General features: G+C 37.3%; 2 protein-coding genes across 15 annotated transcripts in view; one reads left to right on the top strand and one right to left on the bottom strand.

Annotated features, from left to right (window-relative positions):
- LOC123680809 (disintegrin and metalloproteinase domain-containing protein 11) overlaps positions 1–27,575 on the top strand; it is a 656,359-nt gene that overhangs the window by 596,878 nt on the left and 31,906 nt on the right. For 9 of the 14 annotated variants that reach the window (XM_045618921.1, XM_045618915.1, XM_045618920.1 and 6 more), the window contains exons 7-8: positions 10,139–10,285; positions 25,773–26,540. In XM_045618921.1, coding sequence (XP_045474877.1) covers positions 10,139–10,285; positions 25,773–26,540 — 915 coding nt within the window. Of the gene's footprint in view, positions 1–9,193; positions 9,332–9,591; positions 9,762–10,138; positions 10,286–25,772; positions 26,541–27,575 lie in introns of those variants that run through there. The other 5 variants (XM_045618912.1, XM_045618919.1, XM_045618918.1 and 2 more) reach the window with 3 other exon arrangements.
- On the bottom strand, positions 1,678–9,234 carry LOC123680812 (lipoprotein lipase-like). The gene is made up of 4 exons (XM_045618928.1): positions 9,118–9,234; positions 8,771–9,061; positions 8,231–8,590; positions 1,678–1,909 (listed from the first exon to the last, which is right to left on the bottom strand). The coding sequence occupies exons 1-4, from the start codon at positions 9,176–9,178 to the stop codon at positions 1,695–1,697; spliced, it is 927 nt and encodes a 308-aa protein (XP_045474884.1). The 5' UTR covers positions 9,179–9,234; the 3' UTR covers positions 1,678–1,694.

Here is a 27,575-nt window from a genome sequence, read left to right as displayed (position 1 = left end):
GTGAGCGGCGATGTAGAAACATTCATTATTATTATCAACGAAATAATGAACAATAAAGAAAGAGAAAAAGGCTTGCAAAACATTCTCGATTCTACTCTTCATTTTCATATGTATAAATATCAATGCACGCACAATGTGGATCAACATTGAAATTGATATTATCCATCCAAAATCTCAACAAGATTACCACTTATGCATACATATATTTTTTCCGATATACTTTTCGAATTTGCTATGGTTCTGGTGACATAATTCACATAAAATCTGGCATCATGTTTCAAATTATCATTCTATCGCGTCACTCAATAAGGCGTTCCTCAGGGAAGTCACCTGGGGTCATTGTTGTTCTTGATTTTCATCAATAATATAAGGCTCGTATTCCCCTTTGTCCGATTTCTACTATTTGCGGATGATCTGAAGCTTTTCACTTCAGTTAAGTCGTTGGATGAAGCTGCGGGACTGGAATCGGATCTGCAAGCTGTTGAAAAGTGGTGTGCAACCAATTATTTAACAATTAACATCAATAAATGTCAGTTCGTGACTATTTCCCGTTTAGAATTTTCTATAACAGTTCACTATTCCATTGGGGTAGAACTATTAATAGAGCATTTGTTGTCAAGGACTTGGAATATTTCATATGACAGTGAGTTATCTTTCAGACCGCATATTCGGTATATTTCTGCGACATCTCTGAGGACTCTGAGAAGCACTAGATATTTCAGTGAGGAAACACCACAGTACCTCTATGGCGCTCTGGTGAGACCAATGTTTGGAGTTCTCATCCGTCGTTTGGTCACCTTACACATCCGTGGACAGCCTTCTCCTTGAGAAAATGCAAAATGGATTCCTCACATATGTTTCAATTAGAAGTGGTTTTTTCCTTTTGATTCTTTCTCTGTGATTCGGTTGCAGTTCCAGCTTGGACTGCCTTCCTTGAGATCAAGAAGATTTTATACGGATGTCATGTTCGTCTCTAAACTCTTTCAAGAACTTTTGATTCTCCTGAACTGTATCCCAGTTCAAGTTATCTGCTCCCTCAAGATTTGTCAGGAAATTCGATTTGTCCAGGCCTGCTTTATCAAGAACGAAGTACTCGTCGTTGATTCTTTGGGTGTCACCTTCTGTCTCGGAATTGAGGGAAGATTTGAAACGTCTTATAACACTGTAATTTCTTTTGTACTTGTAAAATTGATGATTTAATAATAATTTTTCTTGTAAAAAGTTTTTGTACCGTTTATTGAATGAATGAATATCAGGCCTAGTGCACACATGGTACCACCAGTGCCAAAAAATGCGTGTCAAAATTTCGGAACATACAGTTGAGTCTGGTACGAGATATTGTAAGTAAAATTATGCATTTGATATTCTTCAAACATCAAATGTTGCTCCTTGTGACGAATCGAAAAAAACCATGGTCAAATTGACCGAATTGTGCTTTCAACTGCTTGATCACCCACTTTATTCTCCAGATCTGACCCCCACTGATTACAGTTCCGTTCTAGAATTATCGTGCTTACGACTCGGAGCTCATTCTTGAATTTCTCCACGTATTCGTCTGTATTGAACCTTATCGTTTGTGATTTCCTGCTCAAAATTCTAAAATTACAGTTATTATACCAAATTGATCTATTATGCTTCCTTCGGGAAACAAATGCTTGAAAATATATAAAAACTCAATACAGTTTATAAAATGTTTATTTTTTGCGTAGAAATGGTCTGTAAGGATTTGTCATATAAAAGTAAGTTCCTTGGTATTCCTTGCGTAACTTTTTGGCGAAATTCAATTTTGCATTTGAACTGCATAAACCTTTTCTGTAATCTCTGTATCTTGGACATTTAATTCCATAAAAGACAGGGTCATCGAGAGATTCAATATAGAGTTCAATGCTTCTCTGATGGCTACACAGATCTGAAAAATATAATAATAAAAATATTTCAGAAATAATCTGTTTGAATGCATTAGGTTCAAATCCAGATGCGCAGTTTTCGAAACATACTACAAAAATAGCGGAAGTTTATATTCTCTATCGACTGCATACGGTTGTTTCAAATTGGTTAGTTGAATTTTTGAAAAATAGGATAATTGAACAGAACAAATCATGAAAAATTATAGTTATATAATGTTCGTTGAGTTTCAAGCCAGAAAATCGTTATTGCTAACTAAATCATAGTATACGTAGTACATCCAAAGTCACTTGGAGGAAGCCATAATATTTCGGTTATACAAGATGGTCCAAGTTTCCACCAAGAATTTAATTACATAACAGTAAAGTATATTCGTATATTGAAGACTGGAGTAGGCCAGAACATTTCTATATACAGTTTTCCAAGTTCCCATAAATTTATTTGAGAGCAGAGATTTTATTATCTTAATCCCAGTATGCTAGTTGATGTCAAAATAATATATGTCGATTTGGTCACTTTCATTGCTCTAAGTATTATACGTGTTGTCATGTGGAAATGTGTTCGCTCTTATTGGTGGGAGATGTGCCCATCTTCCACATCTCATCAGTAGAACTGGTTTGGGGAGTTATTAGGAGCCGTTTAAGAAAATTCAATCGAACAACGATGATGAAGCCTTCTATAGTCACCGAGAAAATAAGAAAAGTTTTTAATGATTTCGGCGATGAATTTCGGGTAAATTCTGTGGTACATGTGGGAGACACTGAGGGTATAATATTAATGGCGCATTTGAATAGGAAATTTCATTTGTAATGCAAATAGACAGATTCCTTGTTCGATATTTAATCCTTTCATTGAATCAAATTAAATTGCAGATGCGTGGAAATAGAGTTACCAACTTATCGACTGAAAAAATACCGACAATATGGTCTAACTGAATTTCTATAGATTGGAATCCGATAATATTATGACGTTTTAAAAGTCGAATATTTTGTCAGATTGAAAGACATGATGAAAATTTGTATGAAACATAAAGTGTTTTTATTTTGAATGAATGTTCATAGAAAACATAAGTGAGGAACATCTTGCTTCATGTAACCACTAGCGACATCTACCTGTATTTTTCACTGGAGTTAGAAGCAAAAGGGATAAAAGAAAGGGAAAAATTGTTAAATATTATGAACGGAACCCTGAAATACCGTGAGAAGGTCATAGATGAATAATCATCCCTTTCATCGAAAATTCTAATTAGACTCATTTCATTCACAGACAATCTCCGTAAATTTCAATACACCCTGCCGCCGGGGTCCATTCAAAAACACTGCAGAACCGTTTTCGGTCCTTTTCTGAATTAATACGCGAATCCGGGAGCACTTTCTCAACTGGAATCAAACCGGCCTTTCATCTGAATCAACATAAACACTTCATTTACCCGTCGCTAAATCCCAATTAGCGATTTTTCGCGAAAAAAAAATAAATATTTACGTAGCAACCTTCCGCTCCGGTGGCGCCCCCTGTCGAGAACGGCACTAATAAGCGGAGGCCCCCCAGGTGCGCCGCCCCCGCTGAGGGACGTCTCGCCCGCCGATCCGGAGATCAAAAGGAATATTTCCGATAACGATGCGCCTTCGGATCTTCCGCGATACATTTTCATCTCGGATTCCCTTTGTTCTTTGCCGAGACGAATGGCGCGCGCGCTCGCGAAAACGAAATTACTCGACTCGGGCTCGAACAAACTGACCGTATCTTGAAGTGGGTCCCGGCAGTTCGACTCATTATTCATGGATAGGTTGCGCCATCTGTAAACACGCGTTTTATGGAACTTTCGTAAGTAGGTGATGAGAGTTGGTTTCTATGTAAATACTACGTACGCCACTGATCCAAGTCCTGTTTTACTGCTTTGCCTGTCGATCCAAATCGCTCTAACTCAGTACTTCATTATCTCAACATTCTCAACCTCGGGTTCGAAAGTTCTGACTAATCAGAATCGTAATCGAAGCTCCGTAACATCCCTAGTTACGAATATTACCTGAAGCAATTATTAGGCTTATCGAAAAGTCCCCGGTCTGATGCACAAATGGCGATGCTAGTATTACATCCATATGATTTTTAGTTAGTACCAACCTTCAAACGATACGAGTCAAAATTTGACACCAGTCCGACCATTAGTTTGTGAGATATTGTGTTGTGAGTATAGCTGCTTTTATTATTTGAAAATAGATGGAAAAAAAAGAATTTAGTGTGCTGATAAAATATTGCTTTTTGAAGTGAAAAATACAGTTGAAGCAAAATCTTCGCTTAATGGAGAGTTTTTGGGGTCTGCAGTTCATTTTAAATGTGGTGAAATTAGCACCGAATGCAGAGGACGCCTAAAAGAGGCTGTCACCGACGGAAAAATCAAAAAAGTTCACAAAATAATTTTGAATGACCGTAAAGTGAAGTTAATCGAGATAGCAGACTTTGTGAAGATATCATCTAAACGTGTATATCATATCATTCACGAATATTTGTACATGAGAAAGCTGTGTGCAAAATGGGTGCCGCGCGAGCTCACAATCGATCAAAAGCAACAACGTGTTGATGATTCTGAGCAGTGTTTTAAGCTGTTTAAGTGCAATAAACCTGAATTTTTGCATCGATATGTGACAATGGATGAAACATGGCTCCATCATTTTACTCCGGAGTCCAATCGAAAGTCAGCTGAGAGGACTGCACACGATGAACCGAATCCAAAGCAAGGAAAACACAACAGTCAGCTGGCAAGGTTATGGCATCAGTATTCTGGGATGCGCAAGGTTAATATCCATTGATTACCTCCAAAAGTGTCAGACCATCAACAGCGATTATGATATAGCGTTATTGGATCGTTTAAAGGATGAAATCTTTAAAAAAGGCGCTGTTTCATCAAGAAAATGTGTCGTGTCACAAATCGATTAAAAAATGGCAAAATTGCATGAATTGGGCTTCGAATTGCTTCCGCTTCGACGGTATTCGCCAGATCTGGCCCTCAGCGACTTTTTCCTGTTCTCAGACCTCAAAAGAACTACCTGGAAAGAAATTTAGCGCCAATGAAGAAGTTATCGCCGAAACTGAGGCCTGTTTCGAAGCGAAAGACAAATCGTACTACAAAAATGGTTTCGAAAAGTTGGAAGATCGCTATAATCGCTGTATCGTCCTCGAAGGCATCTATGTTGAATGATAAAATCGAATTTTGCCGAAAAAATGTGTTTACTATGGTAGACCGGGGACTTTTCAATTGGCCTGTTAAATGCAAGCAAGAGATCCGCGTAATTTTCCATTCTATACAAAATTCAGTGGTCCGATCTACAGATAGATCGTGCTACGAAATTGCCGCCTAACCTCACTAACACGATCTACATTCAAGTGGGGTAAGCCATGGCGGACCTCGCTATGATGATTGATGCTGTTTACGGAGTCTGACGCATTTATCTTCACGGAATAAGGCCGAGATAATCGCCGGCGATTTTTGGCTTCGTTTTGTTACGGTACGTGCTATGGAAACGAAGGGAGCTTTCTGCTGTCTCCCTTGCTCTTTTCTTCGGTCGCATGTTACCCAATTCCCAAATTGACCGCTTCGGATTAGAATCATTCGTGTATTTGTTATAATTCCGTGTTTTCGCTCATTTGTTGTGAATACTTTAGGATTCGGATATTCAAGTGGAAGTGGAATAAATTAAATGTTAATAAAATACTTGAAAGAATAATTTTTCATAGTGTAATAAAGTTTTTTTTGAGAAGAATCGCATATAAGTTGCAAAAAAAAATTCCATTATTTTTCCAATAAATGGCTTTAGTTATCTGTATCTCGCGTTATATGAGTCCGATCGGGTTCTACTAGATGGCGTTAGAAAGATAAGATTTCGTACTACAAAAACTTTCTTGACAGTTTTGTGATTAGTGGACTCGCGTCAAAGATAGACGCTAGCAATGTGAAAGCACGCTATACAGGGTGTTTCCTAAACATGCGGCAAAAATTCAGGGGGTTGTTCCTTGGACTATTCTAAGAATATTTTGTCCTTTGATGATTTTTGAAAAACCTATTTGTTTCGAAGATATAGGGGAAACAAAATTTCAGATAATAACATTTTATTATGAAAAATTACATGAAAATTCAACTCAACCTACAAAAACTGTTGAAAATGACCACCTCTAGCCAGCATACAAGCATTGTTTGTATAGCGATTCATAATAGTCAAAGATAAAATGTTAATTGCTAATACATCACAAAACGAATTCAAATGAAAACCGTGTTTAATCTGTATTCCTTTACCATCTGCACTTATCAATTTTTAGTCAAAAAACTGTCCGTTTTTAGTAATTGGAATGTTGTTAAACAAATTTAAAAATAAATTGTACCCACTTAGTGAACACAGTGCGGTACGCATTTTTATTTAAACTATTATTAATTTTAAAAATATGAAAAATGTTGTTCGCCCTGTATCTTCGAAACAAAGAGGTTTTTCAAAAATCATCCAAGGACAAAACATGCTTAAAATAGTCCAAGGAACAACCCCCTGAATTTTTGCCGCATGTTTAGGAAACACCCTGTATATTATACAGTTTTTCTACGATAAAGGCGGAAATGTAAGACAGTCATCTGAAAATGTAAATAGTGTTCATGGTCCTGATAATGTAACAACCAATCACGAGAAATGTTGGTTTCGTGGATTCAATTCCGGTAATTTCGATGTCAAATGACGATAAAATCATGGACATTGTCGAGTCCGACCGTCATGTAAGCACTATTTCGATTACCCAAGATCTTAAGATTTCATAAAAAACTATTTTGAACCATTTGCATAAAGCTAGAATTAAGAAAAAGCTCAAGTTAAAGCAAAAAACCGAATTTCCATCTGCAAATCGTTGCTGAATCGCAACAAAATCGACTCATTTTTGAAGTGTTTGGTGACTGGTCATAGAAAGTGAATCATTTACGGCTACGTCAAGTGAAAACGGTCGTGGTGGAAATGAGCCGGCGGAAACAGTGGCCAAGCTAGAATTGACGGCTAGGAAGGTTTTGCTGTGTTTTGGTGGGATTGGCAGGGAATTATCTACTATGAGCTGCTCCCCTACGACACAACTGTTAACTCTGAACTCTATTGTACTGTCAACAATTGGACCGTCTAAAGAATGCAATCGCTCAGAAGCGGCCAGCTTTGGTCAATAGGGAAGGAATTGTGTTCCATCAGGACAACGCCAGGCCACAGACATCGATATTTACTCTCCAGAAGCTCCGGGAGCTTGGTTGGAAGGCTTTCATTCATCCACTTGCATGGTAAGAACCTGGCAACAAGTGATTTCCATCTGTTCCTTTCCATGGTGAACAATGTTGCTGGTGAAAATTCCCTTCAACAAAGGCTTATGAGAATCGACTGTCTACATTTTTTGGCTTTAGACGAGAGCTTCTATGAGGAAGGCATGATGATAACACCTTCAAAATGGCGACAAGTTTATGAATTTAAAACTGAAGTTGAAAGAGATTTGGAAAACCTAGAAAATGTTCGGAAAGAATAATCTCACAATTGACATCATCCAGACCAAATTGATATTATTCGGAAAGGAAGAATCAACATGCCATCAACTTAATTCATCATGGTGAGAACATAAGAGCTGAAGGTACTCTACCATTCTTGGAAATCCATTTATATCGAGGTTTAAAATGGCGACCACGCATTGAATATATAACAAGCCTTTGAGGATCTTAACAAGAATAATTTGGTCAGATGCTTTCCATTTGCATTTCATGCATACGGACACTCCAGACTCAGGTATGGAATATTTTTCTGGACGAATTCTGTTGATGCTGAAAGAGTCTTCATCTTACGAAAAAACGTTCGAGAACTGTCCTCAAACGAAAATAAAGTCTTGTAGAGACATCTTTAAGAGGGATTTCCGCGTATGAGTCAAACATTAGTTACCCATTCATTTCCCCTCTGGCGCTCAATCACGTGGTGGTATTCTGTCCTAAGTATGATAATATATAAAGACTATACTGCCTCTATCCATATGTGAGTGCATAATGGTCGTAATCAGTTACTTCACTAACTTTGAAATGTTTATGCTTGATCAAGGTTAGAACACCGTAGGAAAAACTCATCTTAATTCGGAAAACCAAATTATGCCTACATTATCTGTTCATATTTTAGTGGAAATTTAGAACTAATTACCGCAAACATTCAAAACAAGACCTAAAATTCTGCAAAAGAAGACTTTGAAAAATTTTTTATAAAAAAAGGCTACTAGACTGTGAAATAGTTCATGGCTGAGAAAAACTACAATGAACTCAATATCTCATAAAATTACTCACTATAGTCAACTATCCCACTGAAGTTAAGGCAACCAGGTTGAGGATGCTTCCCGCCATTGGGATAAAAATCGATGTTGCCACATTTACTGCCGTATCCGAATCTGAAGGCATCGGTATGAACTACAAAAACCACATCAGCATCGTTTGGACCAAGTCTCTCAGACATTTTGCTATAATAACCAGGACCAGCCGGATCTAATGCTGTTATTCTATCAATTTTTTTCTTGCTGAATCTCCAAATATTCTTGCACGCCATAGCAGCTATATGACAACCCATACAGTGGCAAATTATATGGGCATTTTGGAATTTGATTTTTCTTGGTCCCAGAAAGCTTGTGAGGACTTCGGTTGTGATATTTGCTGGGAAAGATTCAGAAGATTAGATGAACATAACACTCTATTTAGGTTGAAACTGCACCTTAGAACATTTTCGAATGAATAAATAAAACATATAACAAATAATATCGAAGTTCATTGTTGGTCTATTTGCGACCACTAGATATAAGTAATCTGGTTAATTGTATGAAGTCATAAACTCACCCACAGCCGAGTTATATTTCTTAGCTACTTCATATTCATTCCTAGCAAGTTTGGTCCAATCCACTGTTAGGATTATAGCATTCTTCTTCACAGAACGAAATGTTAGATATCTTATATAACTCACATAAAGGTCATTACTGGATTGCAACCAACCATGGACGATTACAAATAATTGTGTTGACCTATCCAAACGATAGAGTTCATGAGTGTATGCACCAAGTCTCAGCGTTAAAGCAATATCAGCATGTTCAGCAGTATACAAAGAAAATCTTATGAATTGAGATACAGATGCTGCAAAAAAAAATTTAAGATCGGAAATTCACTAATAAAAGGAAATAATTTCCTACCACTTGAATAGACGAAATATGTCAAGAAAAAAACGATTAATTTTGAAGGAAGCAGAGACATTGCTTTTTATTTCGTCAAAAATGACATTTGACAAAATATCCTAAAATGAGTCAATCATAAATGCTACGTTACTTTACTATCGTTCCATCATCTCAATTCGCAGAATAAGAGTTTGAAAGAGAATATTGGATGAATCTGCTGCAATATACAGTAGTAAAAGGGTTCACTGATTTCAAAACTTAAATTAAAATATGGTTGATATATATCCATCGTTCCATTTGATACTGATGTGTGTTGATTACTCTTCGTATTCTAAATAACTATTGACGAGTTAATATCCAGTCAACCAAGTGACCTGAATAAATTATATGCATAATGAAGTATCAAACTCATATCATATTAAATTGCCAATTGTATATTTATCATTCCTTTTATTTATTCAGTTACATATAATGAATCTAGGGAATTCATAGTTTCAGCTGTGGAAATATTGAATCAAACCGATATAATACGAGTACACTACCTATATCAAAAAATCATGATAGGATAATAAAATGAAATATAACAATGACTGAAATATCAACTCCATTCTGGATCCTAATATATCAGGAATTACGCAAATACAGGTGCAATGTTTATGGAGGTAAATGTAAACTTGATTGTGATTATTGAAAAGTTATAGGAAAAACATTCAAAAATATATATCTGAGTAAATGTATCATCGATTCCGTATCTCTTCACATCGATGTATTTCCTTCAACCTACCAATTCATAACTTCTAATAATTATGACATTTGCAGTTTTCACGAAACTTGATGTGGTGTTATTATCAAAACTAAAAAAATTTCTTTCCTCAATTCCAGTATAATATTCTCAGTGCTATCATAGAACTGAAATCAACGAGTGTATCGATCGATTGAAGTTCTGTTAAACCCGCAATATTTTAAAGTTATTATAGTTATATGTATAATGTTTTTTCTGTGAAAAAAATGGTTGGTCACAATTTTAATTTTTTTACAGGACATCGAGCACTGCTACTACCACGGCACGGTGCAAGATTACCCTGGAGGAACTGCTGCCTTTCATACCTGTAACGGGGTCAGTGGCGTCATCCATGTTGGGAATGAAACATTTGTCCTACATCCTTTCTACGGAGGAGATCTTTCGGTCAGTAAAATTATAACATTCGAGAATATTGATTTAGAATCATATCACTGCATAATTTCAGTTACTTCATTACGTCTTCACAATTTCGAGATAATTAATTCTGATTTTATTTATATGCAAATACAGGGTGACCCAAGACTCTAACCCAAATTTCAAAGCGCTCTTAAAGAAATATAAGACATAATAAAAAAAACTGTATTTGCTAGGAAGGTTCCACAGTCAGAGATAAATTGATACTTCTAGATCATATTTCGAGAAACGAAAGAAACATGTCGATATTCAATACAATATCAAAATAATAGATTCTCATTAGAAAAATAGTAGCATTGTATTGTAACTCAAAAACTTGTCTTACTGTTTTAATTCCGGAGATCCCATCATTAGACATCAAATTCAAACCACCCTGTATAATATAGTTTTGTTGAAGCAATTTTTGAGAATAACAATCGAAATAAATATATCGGCGACGAAACATGTTCTGAGACTTTCGTTGAGTTTCGCATGTCTTCTCTTGAAAGTGGCAGGTGTTATATTTTAACGATTTTTACCTCAATTGCAAGCCTCAGGTCCTTGGACGATGTTTGAATAACTCTACTTTGAGAAGAACCATCAGATAATAATCACATTGGCTCAAATCTTGAGAACACGTGTCCACTGAAGCTGCTGGTGCAAAGAAATCGCCTTACCGAGAACATCTCCTGGCTGTTGTGGACAATGAGCTCTGTGTGCTGTAACGTCATCTTACTGCATTATCCTTTTCACCAAATTCCTTGGCTTTTAAACATAAACAGCATGTCAAAGTACCGGCGAGAGTAGTCTCTGATGATGCCTGTAGGCCTTCCATTACACCAAACAGTAACTTTTTGGCTAAGAACATGTTCTTTCGGTGAATCTCTTGAGGATTGTTAGTTTGCTGAAAGATGTAAGTGAGCTTCAAAATCATAGTTGTGGTAAGTTTCTGAAGAATCACCTGGAATAGTCAATACTCGCCACTCCTGGCCGAACATATCTGTGCATCTTGAGGACAGTATGCAAAATCAGCATCATTGTCATATTGTCTTGTTTCTTTGTAGAATGTCTTGTCATGTTATGATGAGGACTGAAAACTACACTGTCCACTCGTTCAAACTAGACTAATCCCAGCTTCATGGGACCAAGCTTTGCTCCACTGTGATTATTAGAAACGTGGCACACCCTGTATTTCTTTAAAATCAAGAGAATTCGAGAGTAGAAGGGGTGAATTTCTAAAGAAATAAATTCAATTGAAAATTATAAAACACTACATACTCGGTTGTTCAGACAACGATAGCGTAAAAACGATAATAAAATATCATCCGACCAGATACATCCAGTAAAAGAAGCCGAGGAGTGATAAAATTATGACCTTCCAGAATCGCCTTGTGAGTTTCGGACCTTTTCTGCTTCACATCTGATCCAGAACCTCCAACATTTCCAATCTCTCCAAGTTTACGGTCTTCTTTCATTTTGTACTCAAACATCAGATAATCACTCTGTCTATCCCCTGCAGTTATGTGTAGAGTTTACTTTTCGTATCCTCCTATAAAATTAATTTTCGAAATGAGAGGTTCAGTCAGTGGCGTTCCGACGTGAATTCCCATGGGTCAGATTCGGTTTTGGTTCCGGGAAAATTACAAACATCATCAATCTCGGTCGAAGCGAGACCATTCATTTTGTTTTTGATGAGATGGGATTTGAAAGGGTTTCATGGGGAAAATTTGGTGACGTTATAATTATGGAAGATGAATTTAGAGCTCTTGAGAAAAAATGTCAGCTTTGTGGTTACTGATAGCTCTTTTTTGGAAAAGGAGGTGAAATACATGCACCTAGTTGTGAGGCAATAATGAAGGCGCTTTTTCAACAAAAAACTAAATAAAAGATTTCCATAATATAGGGTGTTTTTTTTTCAAGGTATATAACTTTAAGTTGGCATAACTGTTCAAGATAGCGACCGATTTAACAGCTGTCAAGTGATTTATCAGTTTGGTTTGGCAATTCATCATGAACTGACTCACGCCTGAACAACGCTTGCAAATAGTGCAATTTTATTTCGAAAATAATGGTTCTGTGCGGATTACGTATCGCGCACTACGTCCATTTTATTTTGTTGAGCGATGAAGCGCACTTCTGGTTGAATGGCTACGTCAACAAACAAAACTGCCGCATTTGGGGTGAAGCCAATCCTCAAGTAAATGTCGAAACACCGTTACATCCAGAAAACTGACTGTTTGGTGCGCTTCATGGGCTGGTGGAATCATTGGTCCGTACTTCTTCAAAAACGATGATGGCCAGAACGTTACAGTCAATAGTGATCGGTATAGAGCCATGATTTCTAACTTTTTCATTCCTGAATTGAACAACCATGATGTCCAGGAGCTGTGGTTCCAACCAGGAGCTGTGGCGCAACATGTCACACAGTTCGTGCCACAATCGATTTATTGAAAGACACGTTTGGTGACCGCCTAATTTCACGTTTTGGACCTGTGAATTGGCCTCCAAGATATTGTAATTTAACACCGCTAGACTACTTTCTGTGGGGCTATGTAAAGTCATTGGTCTATGCGGAAAACCCTTGACCATTTGGAAGACAACATTCGCCGTGTTATTGCCGATATACGGCCACAAATGTTGGAAAAAGTCTCAATAATAAACATCCTTATTGGGCTAAAATTCAGTCTACGCTACTCCTACGCTTTAGCTACAATATAATAATATATCCTTAAATCTTCAACTGAAATCAACAATTATGATTAACAAGGACAAAAATAAAATTATATAACTATATTCTAACACATTTCTTTTCAGTACCAAGCTGCAAAAGTTACTTGTCAAAATTTCGAAATATAGAGTTGAGTCTGGATCCACATATTGAAGGTTAAATGATTTATTGTTGTTTGAGCCTTTCAAAGGGCCATTTTCAGGTTAGATTTTGAGTGTAAACTTGACACCACTGCTATTCCAGGAATTTGTCATGTCGGCTAGTGTATTTCGAACAATTGGTGCAACGAATAATCTCACCCCAACAAGAAAAATAGACCGAAATAAATTCCGGATTCATATTCCGACCCTATCCGACGCACTTTCCATCCGTTGCGTCGTTGTCAGTTTGCGATTTTTATCGTAACCCGCCGGGGAAATATAAATTTCATTTAAATTTTTGCAACGCGTCTCGCAGCGCGATAGTTGGACATTATATAAAACATGGGACAAGAGGGAGCTTTATCTGTGGCACAATTTATTCACAACAAATCCGAAGGGCAGGTAGGCGACGCGGAGAAGTCGTACGATAAGTTCGTTGCTTGTCTGGCGTGACATTTTAATGCAAACACGGACGTGAAAGAAGCGGGGTCAAAGGGGACCAAAGCTGTTATTCAAAGTGATGTACATTTATTGCAGACCTACTAGAGAATATCCTCATACAACTACATCAACCGATAATTTGACACTGACACGTTTTAAGTGTGGAACTCCATAGAAATTGTTTCGTTCCCTATTATTTTTGAGAAATATTCAGTGTTAAAATGTGAAAAGGGGCATAATGTAATTTTCTTCTGATAAAGAACATAGAAGAATCGAATTTCGAGAGATTTCACAGACTTTCTATAGTGGGACACTTCAATTCCTCAATTATTCGACGGAATTGAAAAAATATCATATTTTAAAAGAATATATAAAAAATTCAGAAAAATGTAGAATTGTATTTCTGTTATTACTAGTATGAAGCACAATATTGCATTGATAATTGCTGCAGAATTCTAATTGCATTTGTGAAAAAAAATACATTGAAATAGGACCGTGATTGGTACACTTTAGTTTCCATCCCAAGTCTTCAAAATCAAGATTGGTATTGACAATATCAAATTTTTCCTCTTTTTAAGAGGTTGAAAATCAAACATTAGCATCATTTAGGCGTAGATGAACTAAAATGAGAGTACTTGACAAGGCTGGAGAGTCCCCTATGGTACTACTATCTTCTCAAGTGAGATTTTTTCATCTGGTCTTATCTGGGTTATCGTGGCATTCAACTTTTACAAATAATTATGAAACGACGAAAGTATAATGGTTGAAAAAACACGTGGCGATTTCATTGCATTATGAAGTCGATCATTGAGAATGTGATTGTGTCGGAGACGAAAGCAAAACCCTCGGAATAATTATTTTATCATTCTTCACATTATTTCATATATTTAATTTTCATTTCTATTGATGTTTCAGATTGTGTAATATTCTTTCGATTCAATTTTTCTCTTAATTTTGTCCATGTCATTGTCATTGTTCGGTTTTTTACATTAAATATTTTATCATGTTGATATTCACATGAATGAAGAATCTCCGTCAACTCATTACATTATATGTAAAAACATATTTCATGTTGAGATGTTTTGTATATTTCATTATTAGATTAATATGCAGTACATCAAATTGTAATATGGTGTGAATCATCTTTACTTCAACTCCGGACCAACAGAACTTCTCTCTATTCAAAGATCCTTCATTCGATGCGCGAACATCTTGATATTACTCTGTCTAATATTTGAACAAACCAAACCAGGATTTGAATGCTTGACAATGCTGGAGAGTCCCATATGGTACTACTCTCTTAAGAGCTTCTCAGATGAAATTTTGTTTTGATGGGATCTGGCAGCCATTCAATGAAAGAGTTCATATTATCTTTTGTTATTGGTAGATTGGCGAGAAAGAATCGCTTTATTATCATCAAATATCACATAAAAAAGGGTAAACTAATATTTCATTCTGATAGCGTCATTGAGCCCATAGTAGAATGTGGTATGGTGCATATTCTCAGACTTATTGTCAAGAAACTGACTGTTACACAATTTCATTTCATGAGCCAAATTCAAACAATGAGATCGAGAAAATATAAGAAAAACCTTCAAAGTAAATTTTGAAAAACATAGAACTACATTTCTATGGTTCTTAGGTCTGTGATTGTCAGGGCGTAGAATTAGTTAACAAATTGACATCTTGATGACAGAATTGTTGAGGAAACAAGGGCAACTAATTCTTGATGCAGTGGAAAAACACTAGGAACTATTCTGAAAATATACTACTAACTTATTTCGTAAATTGAGTACCAAGTAATTAATCCTGAAGTTTATGCAAATATGGAAAGGATTAACTTCAACTTTTAACTTCGTAGAACTATTCAAATTCTTGGAATGCAGTCTTGTGCATGTTAAGCTGCAATTTCATTGAATCTCGTTGGAGCTTGCTCCATTGAAAAGTCTGTCAAATTCGTAAATCAGAATCTAGTACTCTCAGATACTAAATATTTTTTGTGATAACCCTGTATGTTCCACATCCGAGAGCTGCCGACAACATCGGAAATTCCACATGGTCCACTGTATAAATGGACTGTTATTTTCAATTACCCCCCTCTTGTAATTGACTGCGTAGATTCGGATATCTGCGAACATCTGGAAATCCCTCTTTGGGGGTTTGAGAGCTTTAGTGGCGAAAGAACGGGTCCCGATAAAAGTTTTATCGTGAAAGAGGCCGGCATGGAAGATAATTGAGGGCGCTGAAGAGATAGTCAGCCTTGCATAAAACTGGGACATTCGATATATATATCGCCTTCTATTCAGATACGAGAGATCTCCGGTTTGTGTAAAAATTTGTTATTTTTCAACTGTGGCACAAAATAAGAGGAATAAGAAGAATATTATTTTTCCAGAGAATTGGTATCTATAATTTCTGATGAACTAATCGCTAATAAAATAACATGACATATCAGTGATTATAATTATATCAATTGACAAGCTCAGGTATGGTGCCTTTCAACTGAGCCGAATCCAATGAAAGCACATCAGTGAAGATGCTGATAAACACCCTGTACATTTTGGTCCAAACCGCAAACAGTTTTATAATGATACGTATTTGCAGAATGAAAAATTTCAAAAAGAGCTTTTTTGCCGAAAAATTCAAAAAAATGTGAGTCCTCATCGCCACCATTTTTTCATAAAAATCCCATCAACTATCAAACCGTTGAGTTTTTACCGAAAGTATGGGATATTGCCGGAAGTGTCATCAAAGAAGCTAGCAAATGATGTAATAATACACTTGAAATAAGGAAGTAGATATCTGAAAATATTTTAGGGAGAAATATAATTGTCTCAAACCCCAATATGCAAATTTTCAGCTCAAGATTATGATTAGTTTTCCATAAACCTCTAATAAGCTATCTCGGTGAATCACCCTGTATAACCTGTTCCATTTCAAACAACGAAGTTGTTAGTTCTTTTATGTAGGATCCAGTTATTGTTCCCTGTAAATAATTGCGATGGTCAACCGGATGCTTGTAGACCTATTAGTTTTTTCAAGTGTCAAGGGCATGACAATTTCAATGAACTCACAGGGAACGAATTGTTATTGTACATATAATGTGAAAAGGATGTGTAATTCGTCGGGGTGTCGAAGATGTGTCATGTCGGTTGTAAAACTTAAGAGATTTACTGGGGTGAGGAAAGTTCGAGAACAAGACGGTTGTACCAGATGTGTTACATCTGTGTATCAGGTACTAGTCCTTCGAGTATATTCGATTTCCAGGAATCCGCGAAGATCTTTGTGGGCGGTACGGCAAAATTCTTATTGGACTAGGGGATGGTACTTTCCCTAAGGGTGTGGTCGAGCCGAAAGGAGGGAGGTCGATATTCGAGACAGGGTAAGTTCCAATCGACAGAGAGCACAGTTCAAATTAAGCTGAAGACGGGTAAAGTTGAAGTTAATTCTAAGACGGGAGACAGAACAAGTTCGGTCGGTCAACTTAAGACGTACGACGTAAAGACGGTTCGCAGACTAGATTAAGACGAGTCGCGAACAAATCAAAGACGAAACGACCGAAAACTTGAAGTACGACGAAGACGTGATAAACGAAGACGTTTCGAGTAATCAACAAACGAGTTAAAGAAATTCAGTACCGTAGTAAGAAACTTGTAATTAAGACGTAATTAGGATCTTCTCAATACTGAGTTTGTACTGTATAAGTGTGGCTTTGTAAATAGATGTAAATAATTGAAAAGAGTTTAATTATTACAAATCCAACAAAGTCACGGAAAAAAAGACAAAAGGCCAGGTAATCGAATCATACCTCTAGACGATCGATTAACCAAGCCTACATTTATATATGAGCAGCAACACTGAGAGCTCGAAATGAACTATGTAAATCAATAGAGCAGTGGTTCTCATCTAAGATATAGTTATTTTAATAAAAACGTAGGTTCCGTCCTTCTCACCATCGACCGTGGTCCACCCTGTAAATAACTCTATTCACAAGGATTTTTAAACTAATCAAAATCAGGATAGAACGAAATGAAATCATTACTTCATGGCGTCCCTCCTCTGATTGTGGAAAACAAACGATATTTTCGACGTTTCCAGCCAGATACTCGAGAATGAGCTCACTGGAGTAACTGTCATTAGTGATCCTGATGACTCCATCCAGCAAATTCATCTCAGCATATCCCCTGGGTAATAACAGCCTGTCCGAAGAAAAAGAGCAGCTGTTACGGGCTCGGTAGGTCGATAAAACCAGACGTAGCAGTCATGATTAAATGCACAAAATAGACGCTGTTCCTTCCAGTAGCTTTAATTAAGCTCCCCATTTTTGATGCACCTAGTGGTTGGAATATCCAGGGAAATGATGATATATTGGAGTAGGAATTTGACAGATAGGCTGCGGTTTGAGCGTGGAAGATTATTTGTATACATTTAAACTTGCAGATTTCGTAATTTTAGTTTGATGTTGATAGACTACATTTGCAGATATTAAGTTTGGGATTGGTTGCTCGATTTGAAGGTAGAAAATGATTGTATTATCAAATGGGCAGTAAGGGAATTAACATTGCACTCAATAAGTCTCGAGCCTCACTAGTAAAAACACATAGTCAACTTCAAGAGTGATATATCTGCTTCAACGCTCCTCTAACTTTTTTATACCTTTTTTGTAGAAATATTCTACTTTCCTTTCAAAATAAGCTACAATTACTGGAGCATTATTGTTAGGGATTCACGGCTGGGCTTGATTTTCAAGCTACTTGGCAAGCTCTATTCAAGTAGTAATTTTTCAATCTCAATTCAAGTATTTATTAATCAAGTACTTGAATCATATCAAGTTACTCGATTTTAAGCAGTTTTATTGTGCTGTGTCACATCAATAGAAAAATGCTAAAATGAAAAAAAAACTTACATAATGCATTTTTATTTATTAAACTCATTGTATGAAAGAACCGAAAATATCAACTTCTTTGGAATGGAAACATAAATTAAATCACTATGAATCACAACAAAATAAAAACATAATGAAAAAATAATATTTCTCAATATTGAGAAACCTCCAGGCTTTGGTTGATTTCATAATTTTCCATCCAGGATCTAAGACACATCACGCATCTGATAGATTTGTCGCCTAACCTATTGCGGGTGTTTGTTACTGTAAGATCAGCTCTGAAAATTGTCTTTCAACAGGAGCTGAAGATGCTGGCGGTGATAAAAAATCCTTGGCCATTTGGCCAAGTTTGGAAAGATATTTCTGAAACTACCAAAATCTACCAATAGATTTAATAGAAATTGAAGAGAACTAATGATAAAGTCACACTGGCGAATGCTTCAGTCTCTCGGCGCTCGAGGAATCCTCTTATTTAGTCAAAGCGCCCACGGGATTGCAAAAATATATGCCGAATTTGGGTGACCAGAGTGTTCAGCATAGTTGGTGGTCAGAGTTAAGCTATCACTCCCGTTGTTGTCGAAGAAGCAGAGTCTAAATAACACTTATAAGCCAAAAAAATCGCTCATCGCTATTGACAAACTCCACTCAACTACCTACTCAATCGATAATTTTCAAACCATCAATAGTATATTCTAACACAAGTTGCAGAATGGGCTTATATACCAACACGAATGCGAAATTCGAAAACGAGCGACGAAGGAGCGAGTTTTCGAACGCAAGAGTGTTGGAATTGCCTTCTGCAACGAATATTAGACGATATTTTCCCTATTTCAGTCAGGTTTTGTAAAATATTGAAGAAATTCAATGAAAAATTCAGATTATATATATCATTGTGACTTTTTTATAGTATCTTGGCAGTTGAAGTTATTGTTAAAAAATTGACAGATTACGGAATTGGAATATGAATCGTATGTTTAGAATTTTGGAATAATTTACAATTATGCATTAAATTCGTGAATTATGTCTGACGAAATTGATTTAACTCCACCAGAATCAAAAAAATTGCGAATAATGTACAAATCATTTCACTATATCCAAATTTTATTTTATTTACAATTATTGACGTTTGTTGAAATTTGATAGGATGTCAGTATAGACAACCACTAAACGAAAAATATAACTGAAAACGATGCTGTAATGAATTCATTATAGCACTGTTTTTAGAACTGTAATGAACTCATTATGATACTGAAATAGAAAAATAATTTTATTTATTTATTGTGATTGTCTGGGGATATTGATACTGAAATTGACATTTTCATCGGTGAATAAAAATAAAACTAATCGTTCTGACCAATAATGGATATTCGTGAATAGCATATACCTGACACACAAAAATGGAAATTTCTCCATTTGAAGGTGCCCAAAAATTTCCATAGGCATTTTCGATAGCGAGCACTTTTCATTCAATTTCTGGATAATGTAATCGAATACATATATTCATCAGCATTCCATCAATTCCCGATATTCTCCTGAACCGTGAATGAATCCAGAAATATTAATAATTGACTGTCCAGCGCAAAATTAAACAAACTCGATTTCATTCTAGTGGAATCGGGAAAATCCAGCATTCGTTATTCATCCAATTAATCATGTCAGTCATGTTTGAATTGATCGAATTCATCAGATCCAGCTTGGAAATCGAATCGAGAGAATTAGGTGGATTGTTAGATCGAAGTATCAATTAGGCACTTTGTTGATCATTATTTAATCACGAAGAATTTTACATGTAGCTTGCGCGGTTGCCACCCGTAGGCTGAATATCGGAAAATCATTTGCATTAATCAGCATCGAATCAAACCCAACGGAGTGAATAATCAACGTTGCTGAATAAAAAATATTATGTTTCAGTCGATTTCCTCTCTCGAGTATGAAGGGCAACTGTGCTCTGTTGTTGGGCTTATTATATCATGACTCTACCAGATGGCCCACATAAAACATCGTTTAAAATTATTTGAGTATTCAATATACCGCGAGAGCAGCGTACCGATGAATAAGGACTAGTAATGATAGAGTTTTTCAATAAGAGTTTAATTTTCAAGAGCTTCTGAAGCTGTCATCTTTACACATTCGACAAAAATGAAACCATACACGCTTCAACAACGAACTGAAATTCTCAAAATTCATTATGAAAATGTTGGAAATTTTACAGTTCGCATAACTAAAGAAGAGATGTGAAGAATCGAAACCGCTCGTCAACAACTGAGAGTGTTGATGTTCTTAGCCTGTGTGTTGTGTATTCCTCGTCGATCTTGGAAATTAGGCATTCCACAAACGACATTCGTCGTTACACCCTATTCTGCTTGAAGACTCAGGTCTTAAAGCTTTTGAAGTTCAGTTAAGACAAGAACTCAAGCCTGTCGATCACCACAACGTCGTATCTCCGCTGATTGGGTCCTTGAAATGTATCTAAATGATCCGGATTATCATAAAAAAAATGATCTTTTTTTGGCCTTGGAGGCTATGTTGATGAGCAGACTAGTCACATTTGAGGCTCGGAAAATCCAAGAATTATTGTTGAAGAGCCTCTCTATCCTCAATGTGTCACTGTTTGGTGCGGTTTTTGGGCGTGTGGTGTGATTGGACTTTACTTATTCGAAAATAAGGCAAGTGAGGATTCACATCATGTTTTTCTTGATCGGAATTGGAATATATTCAGGTGGACGACGTTAATTTTCAACAAGACTCACAAGCAACGAAACAATAGCAATTTTGCAAGAAAATTTTACATGGTCGTATCATTTCTCGAAGAGGTGTTCAGTAGCATCGAAGATCTTGGGATTCAGGATTTTTAGGGTCACGTGAAGGATAAGTTCTATGCCAATGATGCAAAATCAATTCAAGGCCTCGAAGATGGAATTCGTGAAGTTATCAAGGAGATACAGCCGCAAATGTGCAAATTGGCCATGCAAAATTCAATGAAAAGGAAATGATGCAACCATTGCTGTGGCTGCCATTTGGTTGTTGTTGTCTTGCATTTTTACATCAACATACCTTTCTCTTTACATTAGAATAGACATCCATTGATTTCTCTTAAAATATCATCTTTTTTTTCAATATCAAAAAAACCTTCAGTGTTTTATAGGCTGGTACAGTCGTAACACTGTGGTTGTGAGTTTGGCTAAAACTCAAATCATCAAATTGTCGTCCATTCTTCCTTAAATATAATGAGGTTCCCATGTTTGTTCATATCAAACTGCTAATCATTTATTCATCATTTAAACATGTCAGCTTACTTGCCAAATTCTCGTCATTCGCGGGAAGTTTCAATTTTCTGCTTCAATATGAAAAAATCTGCTGCTAAGGCTCATCGAATACCTATGGTGAGGCCGCTTTTAGTGAAAGAACGTGCCGAGAGTGGTTTCAACTCTTCAAAAACGGTGATTTTGTCGTCGTAGACCAGGTGGTGGTGAAAGAGAAAAGGTTTTGGAAGATGCAGAATTGGCATTACTTGATCGAGACATGTGTCAAACGCAACAAGAATTAGAAGGATCATTGTGAGTGACGCTACAAGCTATTTCAAACCACCTGAAACTCTTAGGAATGATTCAGATACAAGAAAATTGGGTGCCGTACGAGTGAAGCCGAGAGAAGTTGAACGGCGTTTGTTTGCTTGTAAACAGATGCTTGCAAGGCAAAGACGAAAGGGATTTCTGCATTGTATTGTGATTGGAGACGAAAAATGGGTTCATTACGATAATCCCAAATGCATAAAATCATCGGGATATTCCGGCCATTCTTCCACGTCGAACGCCAAACCGAATATTCGCCGTTCAGAGATGATGCTCAGTATTTGGTGGGACCAGCTTGGCGTAGTGTATTATTAGTTGTTAAAACTGACTGAAACAATCACAGGCAATCGTTATTGAACGTAATTAATGCATTTGATCCGAGCACTGAAAGACAAACGGCCACAATACAATGTTGAAAAGGGAATTCTTACACCACCCATCACCCATCGTATTTTATAGACGTTGCTCCCTCGAACTATCATTTCTTTCTATCAATGGCACACGTCCTGGCTAACCAGTACTTTCGGTCTTATGAAGAAATTAGATCGATTCGTGGATCGCTTCAAAAGATGACCAGTTTTTTCAACGGAGGATTTCCACACTGCCGGAAAGATGGGAAAAAGTAGTGGCCAGCGATGGACAATACTTTGAATCATTAATGTATAATGTCGTTTTCACAACAAAGCCTCGAATTTCGAAAAAAACGGTGAAAGTTGTACGCCTATGTAGTATGTATAGTTCTTTTTATCTCTTACTTGTCCTACACATTGTTGAATGTCTCAAAGTATTAACGATTGATTATTGTCGTATAACACAAATGAAATCGAAATTCCGCATCATCGATCAATGAAATATTGTGCAACATCACAAATTACCAGAGATGAACCGAGACAAGAAATTCGCATAGGATTCGGTCGAAGGCTTGTGATGTCGTCGCGGCGGTCTAATCCGGGCTTGTTATCGACAGAGAATAAGAGTGGGTGGACGAAGGGATCTGGAGGGGGGGAGGTGAAGCGCACCGATGTCCCGTTAATTGGCTGTCAACCGTCACAGCGGCGGCGACGTATGTAGCCGCGTCACGTGTTCATTAAAACTTATTCCAATTAATTTTAATTAATCTGGACGGATAGTAGGTCGATTCTGAGGATGACCGCCGAGTATATTCGTCAGATATGCGCGCGCGTAAATTGTTTGTGTCGAAACATAGTCGGGGCATAATCCAATAATGAACCTGTGCAACGGCCATTTCTGTCGGTCGGATTCCGGGAGAGAAATCCAATTCTTACTCTATTCCATTGCAACAGCTTTACGTTAATTGCGGACTAATGGCTTTGTCGGCTTGTGCTCCGGATAACCAGCGGGCGTTATGCAAAGCGGGTTTATTACGGACAAAAATTGTGAATATCTTCACACTGTGGATTATCGGTATGGAGCACTGTCGGCGCGATATGGTTTATCTAGGTTAGCAGCTGATAGGGGGACCAACAAAATAATTTCTCATGAAGGTGATAACACACCCTTCTTAATAAGTACCTGGCCTAAGCACTTTTTTTTTCAATTCGACTTTATTCATCGACATAGTCAATGATAGAGATACATTAACTACAACGCTCCTCAATACCTTTTCTGTATAAAGATTCAATTCTGCTTTCGAAATATTGATAAAACACTAACTGATAAAGAAACAGCAACACCCAGAAGGAGCTGTTTAAATTTCAAATTTTTTTGGTGGAACAGAAAGTATAGCAAGAAATGAATGATTGAAATTCGAAGGAAGAAACGAAGGGGTTAAAAATTTTTTTCAATAAATTTGTTGATAATGTGTTTGTTCACCGCGATTATCTATACATCGCCCAACACGTATCGGCATTGATGCCAAAAGATGGACTATTTCTTCTTGAGGGATACTATTCCGAGCTACCTGTACTTCAAGTCTCAAAGCCGCCAAAGTCTGTGTGGGTTGTGGTAAATTTCCAAGTCTTTTACCCATGATGTTCCAAACATGCTCTTTGAGCGAAAAATCGGGGGATATGGGATTCTCCAGCCGGTTAAGGTAAGGGAGAACATATGGCTCCACTATTCCTTGAAGGTAACTCAACGCTGTCATGTTATCTCGAATAAAGACTAAAGGTGACTTATTTGCATGTGCAATGGCACTCCATACTATAACGCCTACTGTCCGGTGTACATAATGCTCAACTTCAAACTGAGGTTCACGTCTTATCCCCGACGTCGTCTAACCCTTATTCAGCCATCATGTGCAACCACAGAGAATCGAGATTCATCAGAAGAGACGACCTGATGCCATTCCACATTCCAATGTTGACGTTCTCTGTACTGTAATCGTTGCCGTCGATGCTCAATCGTCAGAGGTAACACAAGATGGGGTCGATAATGCTGCAGTCCAAAAGACCTTATCCGGTCGTAAGCCTTTCGGACAGTTACAGGATGGCCTTGTTCTCCTAACAACTCATCAGTCAAAGATCCAAAAAAGTTATTCATCATTGATGGTTTTTATCTTTTTCAAGATAGTCGGCCAGTAGGTAAACCGTTTATTCCTATGCCGAAATGGGGAGGATCAAACACAGTAACAAAGCCTGTAAAGGACACAACCTGTTCTTTTAACTCGCACAATGATGAAAAACATAAACAAATACAGATGCCATAACCTGATGCCAGCTGATATCTGAGATTTTGGTCTTTTGGACAGCTTTTGCCTACTGCTTTTAACTCAACTGATGCTCTCTTTGACTCAGGAGTGTAGTGATAATCCATGTCACATATTGACGCAAAAAAAATCTGTTTATTCCGCTTAAACAGCACCAAGCAGTATTCAGAATTGACAATGCGTTGTTGCTTTTGATCAGCGGGGTGTAAACGTGGCACACATTTTGAGCAAAGTTTTATCATGGACAAATGTTAAACTCACATGCTATCTCACCACATTTAAAGTCGACATACCACCTTTTAACCATTCTCGTGGATGGAGCAGAATCTAAATCTTATCATCATCGCTTTGATGGCACAGTATTTTTCCATCAAAAAACAGTGTTCATCAATAGGCGAACCTCGTTTTTATCCATTTTTCAAGCAAAAGCAATTGTAGTGTCACTTAAACTGCATCATCTCGATCCAGGCTCAACGCAATGTTCTGAAATTTCGACACGAATCATTTGAAGCTTGGTACTTACGTGAAAAAAAGTGGGATGACATTGACAGTGCCATCTGTGAGCCAGGCCCGGGTCTTATAGAGTGACGCGTTATAATGGAAAAATTCTGAGATAACACTTTTTGTTATTTTTTCATTGATGCAATCCTCATAAAATTTGGCATGAATACTTACTTCACTATTATACAACTTGCAACTGATTTCTATTTTTCAGGTTGATCATCATTCATTCATTCCAAGCTATCACCTTGTGTTAGCCATTGCTACAGTTCAAATTCCTCAATTTTTTCCTATTTTATTTCAATGCAACTATAAAACGAGCAAATTTGAAGGACTAACAGTATTTTCTTCAAATGGGTAGTAGTATTGCTCCAACATTGGTTTCTCTTGAATTTTTATACCTCAAATTTTCATCGATCAGATTCTTGACCCAGTAGACTCAAAAACGATTATTTCCAATCATCATCACCCACCAATCCACCATCACCCTCCCATTCACCTCAAACCCAATCAAAATTGACTGCACAGCTTTCGTCTTTTCAGCAGAAGCATCCTCACGTGATATTTGAAGCCCGTACCAAGGCCAACAGAGGATGCGCCAACTCCGGCAACATGGAGTGGAGGCACAACACCCACACGGGCTTCCTGCCCACCAGGTCCAGACGAGACGTCCGTGAGGCCACCAAGTACATCGAGACGGCCCTGGTGATCGACAAGGCGATGTTCGAGCGTCGGAACGGTAGCACCAGGATCGACGTGGTGCACGACGCCATCCAGGTGGCCAACATAGCCGACCTGTACTTCAGGACCTTGAACACTAGGGTGTCGGTAGTGTACATCGAGACGTGGCAGGGCGGCAACCAAGCTCAAATAGACCGTAAACAGGACATCGGGAAGGCCTTAACTAATTTTAACGATTACACTTCGCGTAACCTCTTCAAGGTGGATAGGGACACTACTCAGTTGTTGACGGGTGAGATGTTCATGGGTGGAGAGGCTGGTATGGCGGTTCCGGCCACGGTTTGTACGAATAAAGCTGTGGGTATTAGTGTAGATATCAACACGTACGAGCCTCACTTGGTAGCGGGTACGATGGCCCACATGATCGGACATAATATCGGTATGGGTCATGACGATGGGAGAGAGGAGTGCTCCTGTAGGAACTGGCATGGTTGTATCATGGCCCAGTCGATTGTTGGCTTGGACAACGTGCAGCCTTACGAGTTCTCGGAGTGCAGCCAGAAGGACTATATTGATAAGTTGAGGACTGGCAAGGCGCTGTGTCTGTTGAACAAGCCCAACGAACTTATGGTAAGTTTAGTATGTAGGTATAGTGTGTTCTCCTTAGCTGTGTCATGATGTCATAGGAGGTTTTTGAGATCGTGGCGATACTGTGGATTTTGTCCTAGTTTTACCATGAAATCAGCAACAAGTATATCATCTTACCATGGCAAAAGTATGGCGAGCAAATATCCCCAGGTTTATGAACCCTTCCACCAATAACATGAAGTTTTTGGTTGGTATTGAAATCTCTCTAGGTGTCACGTCGTTTGATATTTACAATGAATAGCCTTCAGTATAAAAATTAAATACCCTACTCTGTCTTGTCGATCTGCAGAATTTCAGTTTTACCTAGAATGTTCACTCTGTGGCGATCATCAGGTCAATGAGAGAGTTATTGCGGTATTTCCGTTTTAAAATCCTTTAAAATTTTTTTTTAGTTTGACTTATTGTATTCGATTACGATATTAAGAAAATCAAGTGGAGTTATTGAAAAAGCACTCCTACGAAATTCTTTAATAAGTGATGAGTCATTTATATAAATACTCTACTTTGATGAGTTCTTTGTGTTCTATTCATTTTTAATATAGAACATTGTATATCTTTGATATTGAATATTACTCGTTCCTTCTTTGATATAATCAGCCAATGTGAGAAATTCATTCGTTTCGAATGAAAATAAACTTGAATAATTTTCCATGAACTGGAAAAATACAATAGCAAACAATAAAGAACAATGTAGATTCAAAATAACTATCACAGTAATGTTTACTTAAAATTGAAAATATATATTTGCTTTTCACGAAAATATTTTAGGAGAGATAACAATAACTACCAATTCAATCTATGGAATGTTTGAAAACATAGTTTTGAATTGATTTGAAAGCATTCCCAAAAGAAGTGAAAAACGTTAGAAACATTTCCAAAACATGATTGTAATAAGTAATGAGTTTTTTCGTGGGGAAATTTCGGCCGCCTAATAATGGTTATACTTTTCATCCTCGAGCAAGGTAAACATTTCTATTTCTCATCAGAGCTCCCAAATATCCTCATCTTCCAGTTCAT

Source organism: Harmonia axyridis, chromosome 5, assembly GCF_914767665.1.
Source record: "Harmonia axyridis chromosome 5, icHarAxyr1.1, whole genome shotgun sequence".
Classification (NCBI taxonomy): domain Eukaryota; kingdom Metazoa; phylum Arthropoda; class Insecta; order Coleoptera; family Coccinellidae; genus Harmonia; species Harmonia axyridis.
The sequence above is the reverse complement of the archived record's forward strand: the minus strand, read 5'-3'. Positions and strand labels throughout refer to the sequence as shown.

Bases quoted from the DNA above. Each gene is read 5' to 3' on its own strand.
- LOC123680812 (XM_045618928.1), bottom strand. From the start codon at position 9,178: ATGTCTCTGCTTCCTTCAAAATTAATCGTTTTTTTCTTGACATATTTC. The intron at 8,591-8,770 runs GTGAGTTTATGA...AATCTTTCCCAG, and splicing joins GAAATATAACTCGGCTGTGG to CAAATATCACAACCGAAGTC. The intron at 1,910-8,230 runs GTGAGTAATTTT...TATATTTTTCAG, and splicing joins CAGTGGGATAGTTGACTATA to ATCTGTGTAGCCATCAGAGA.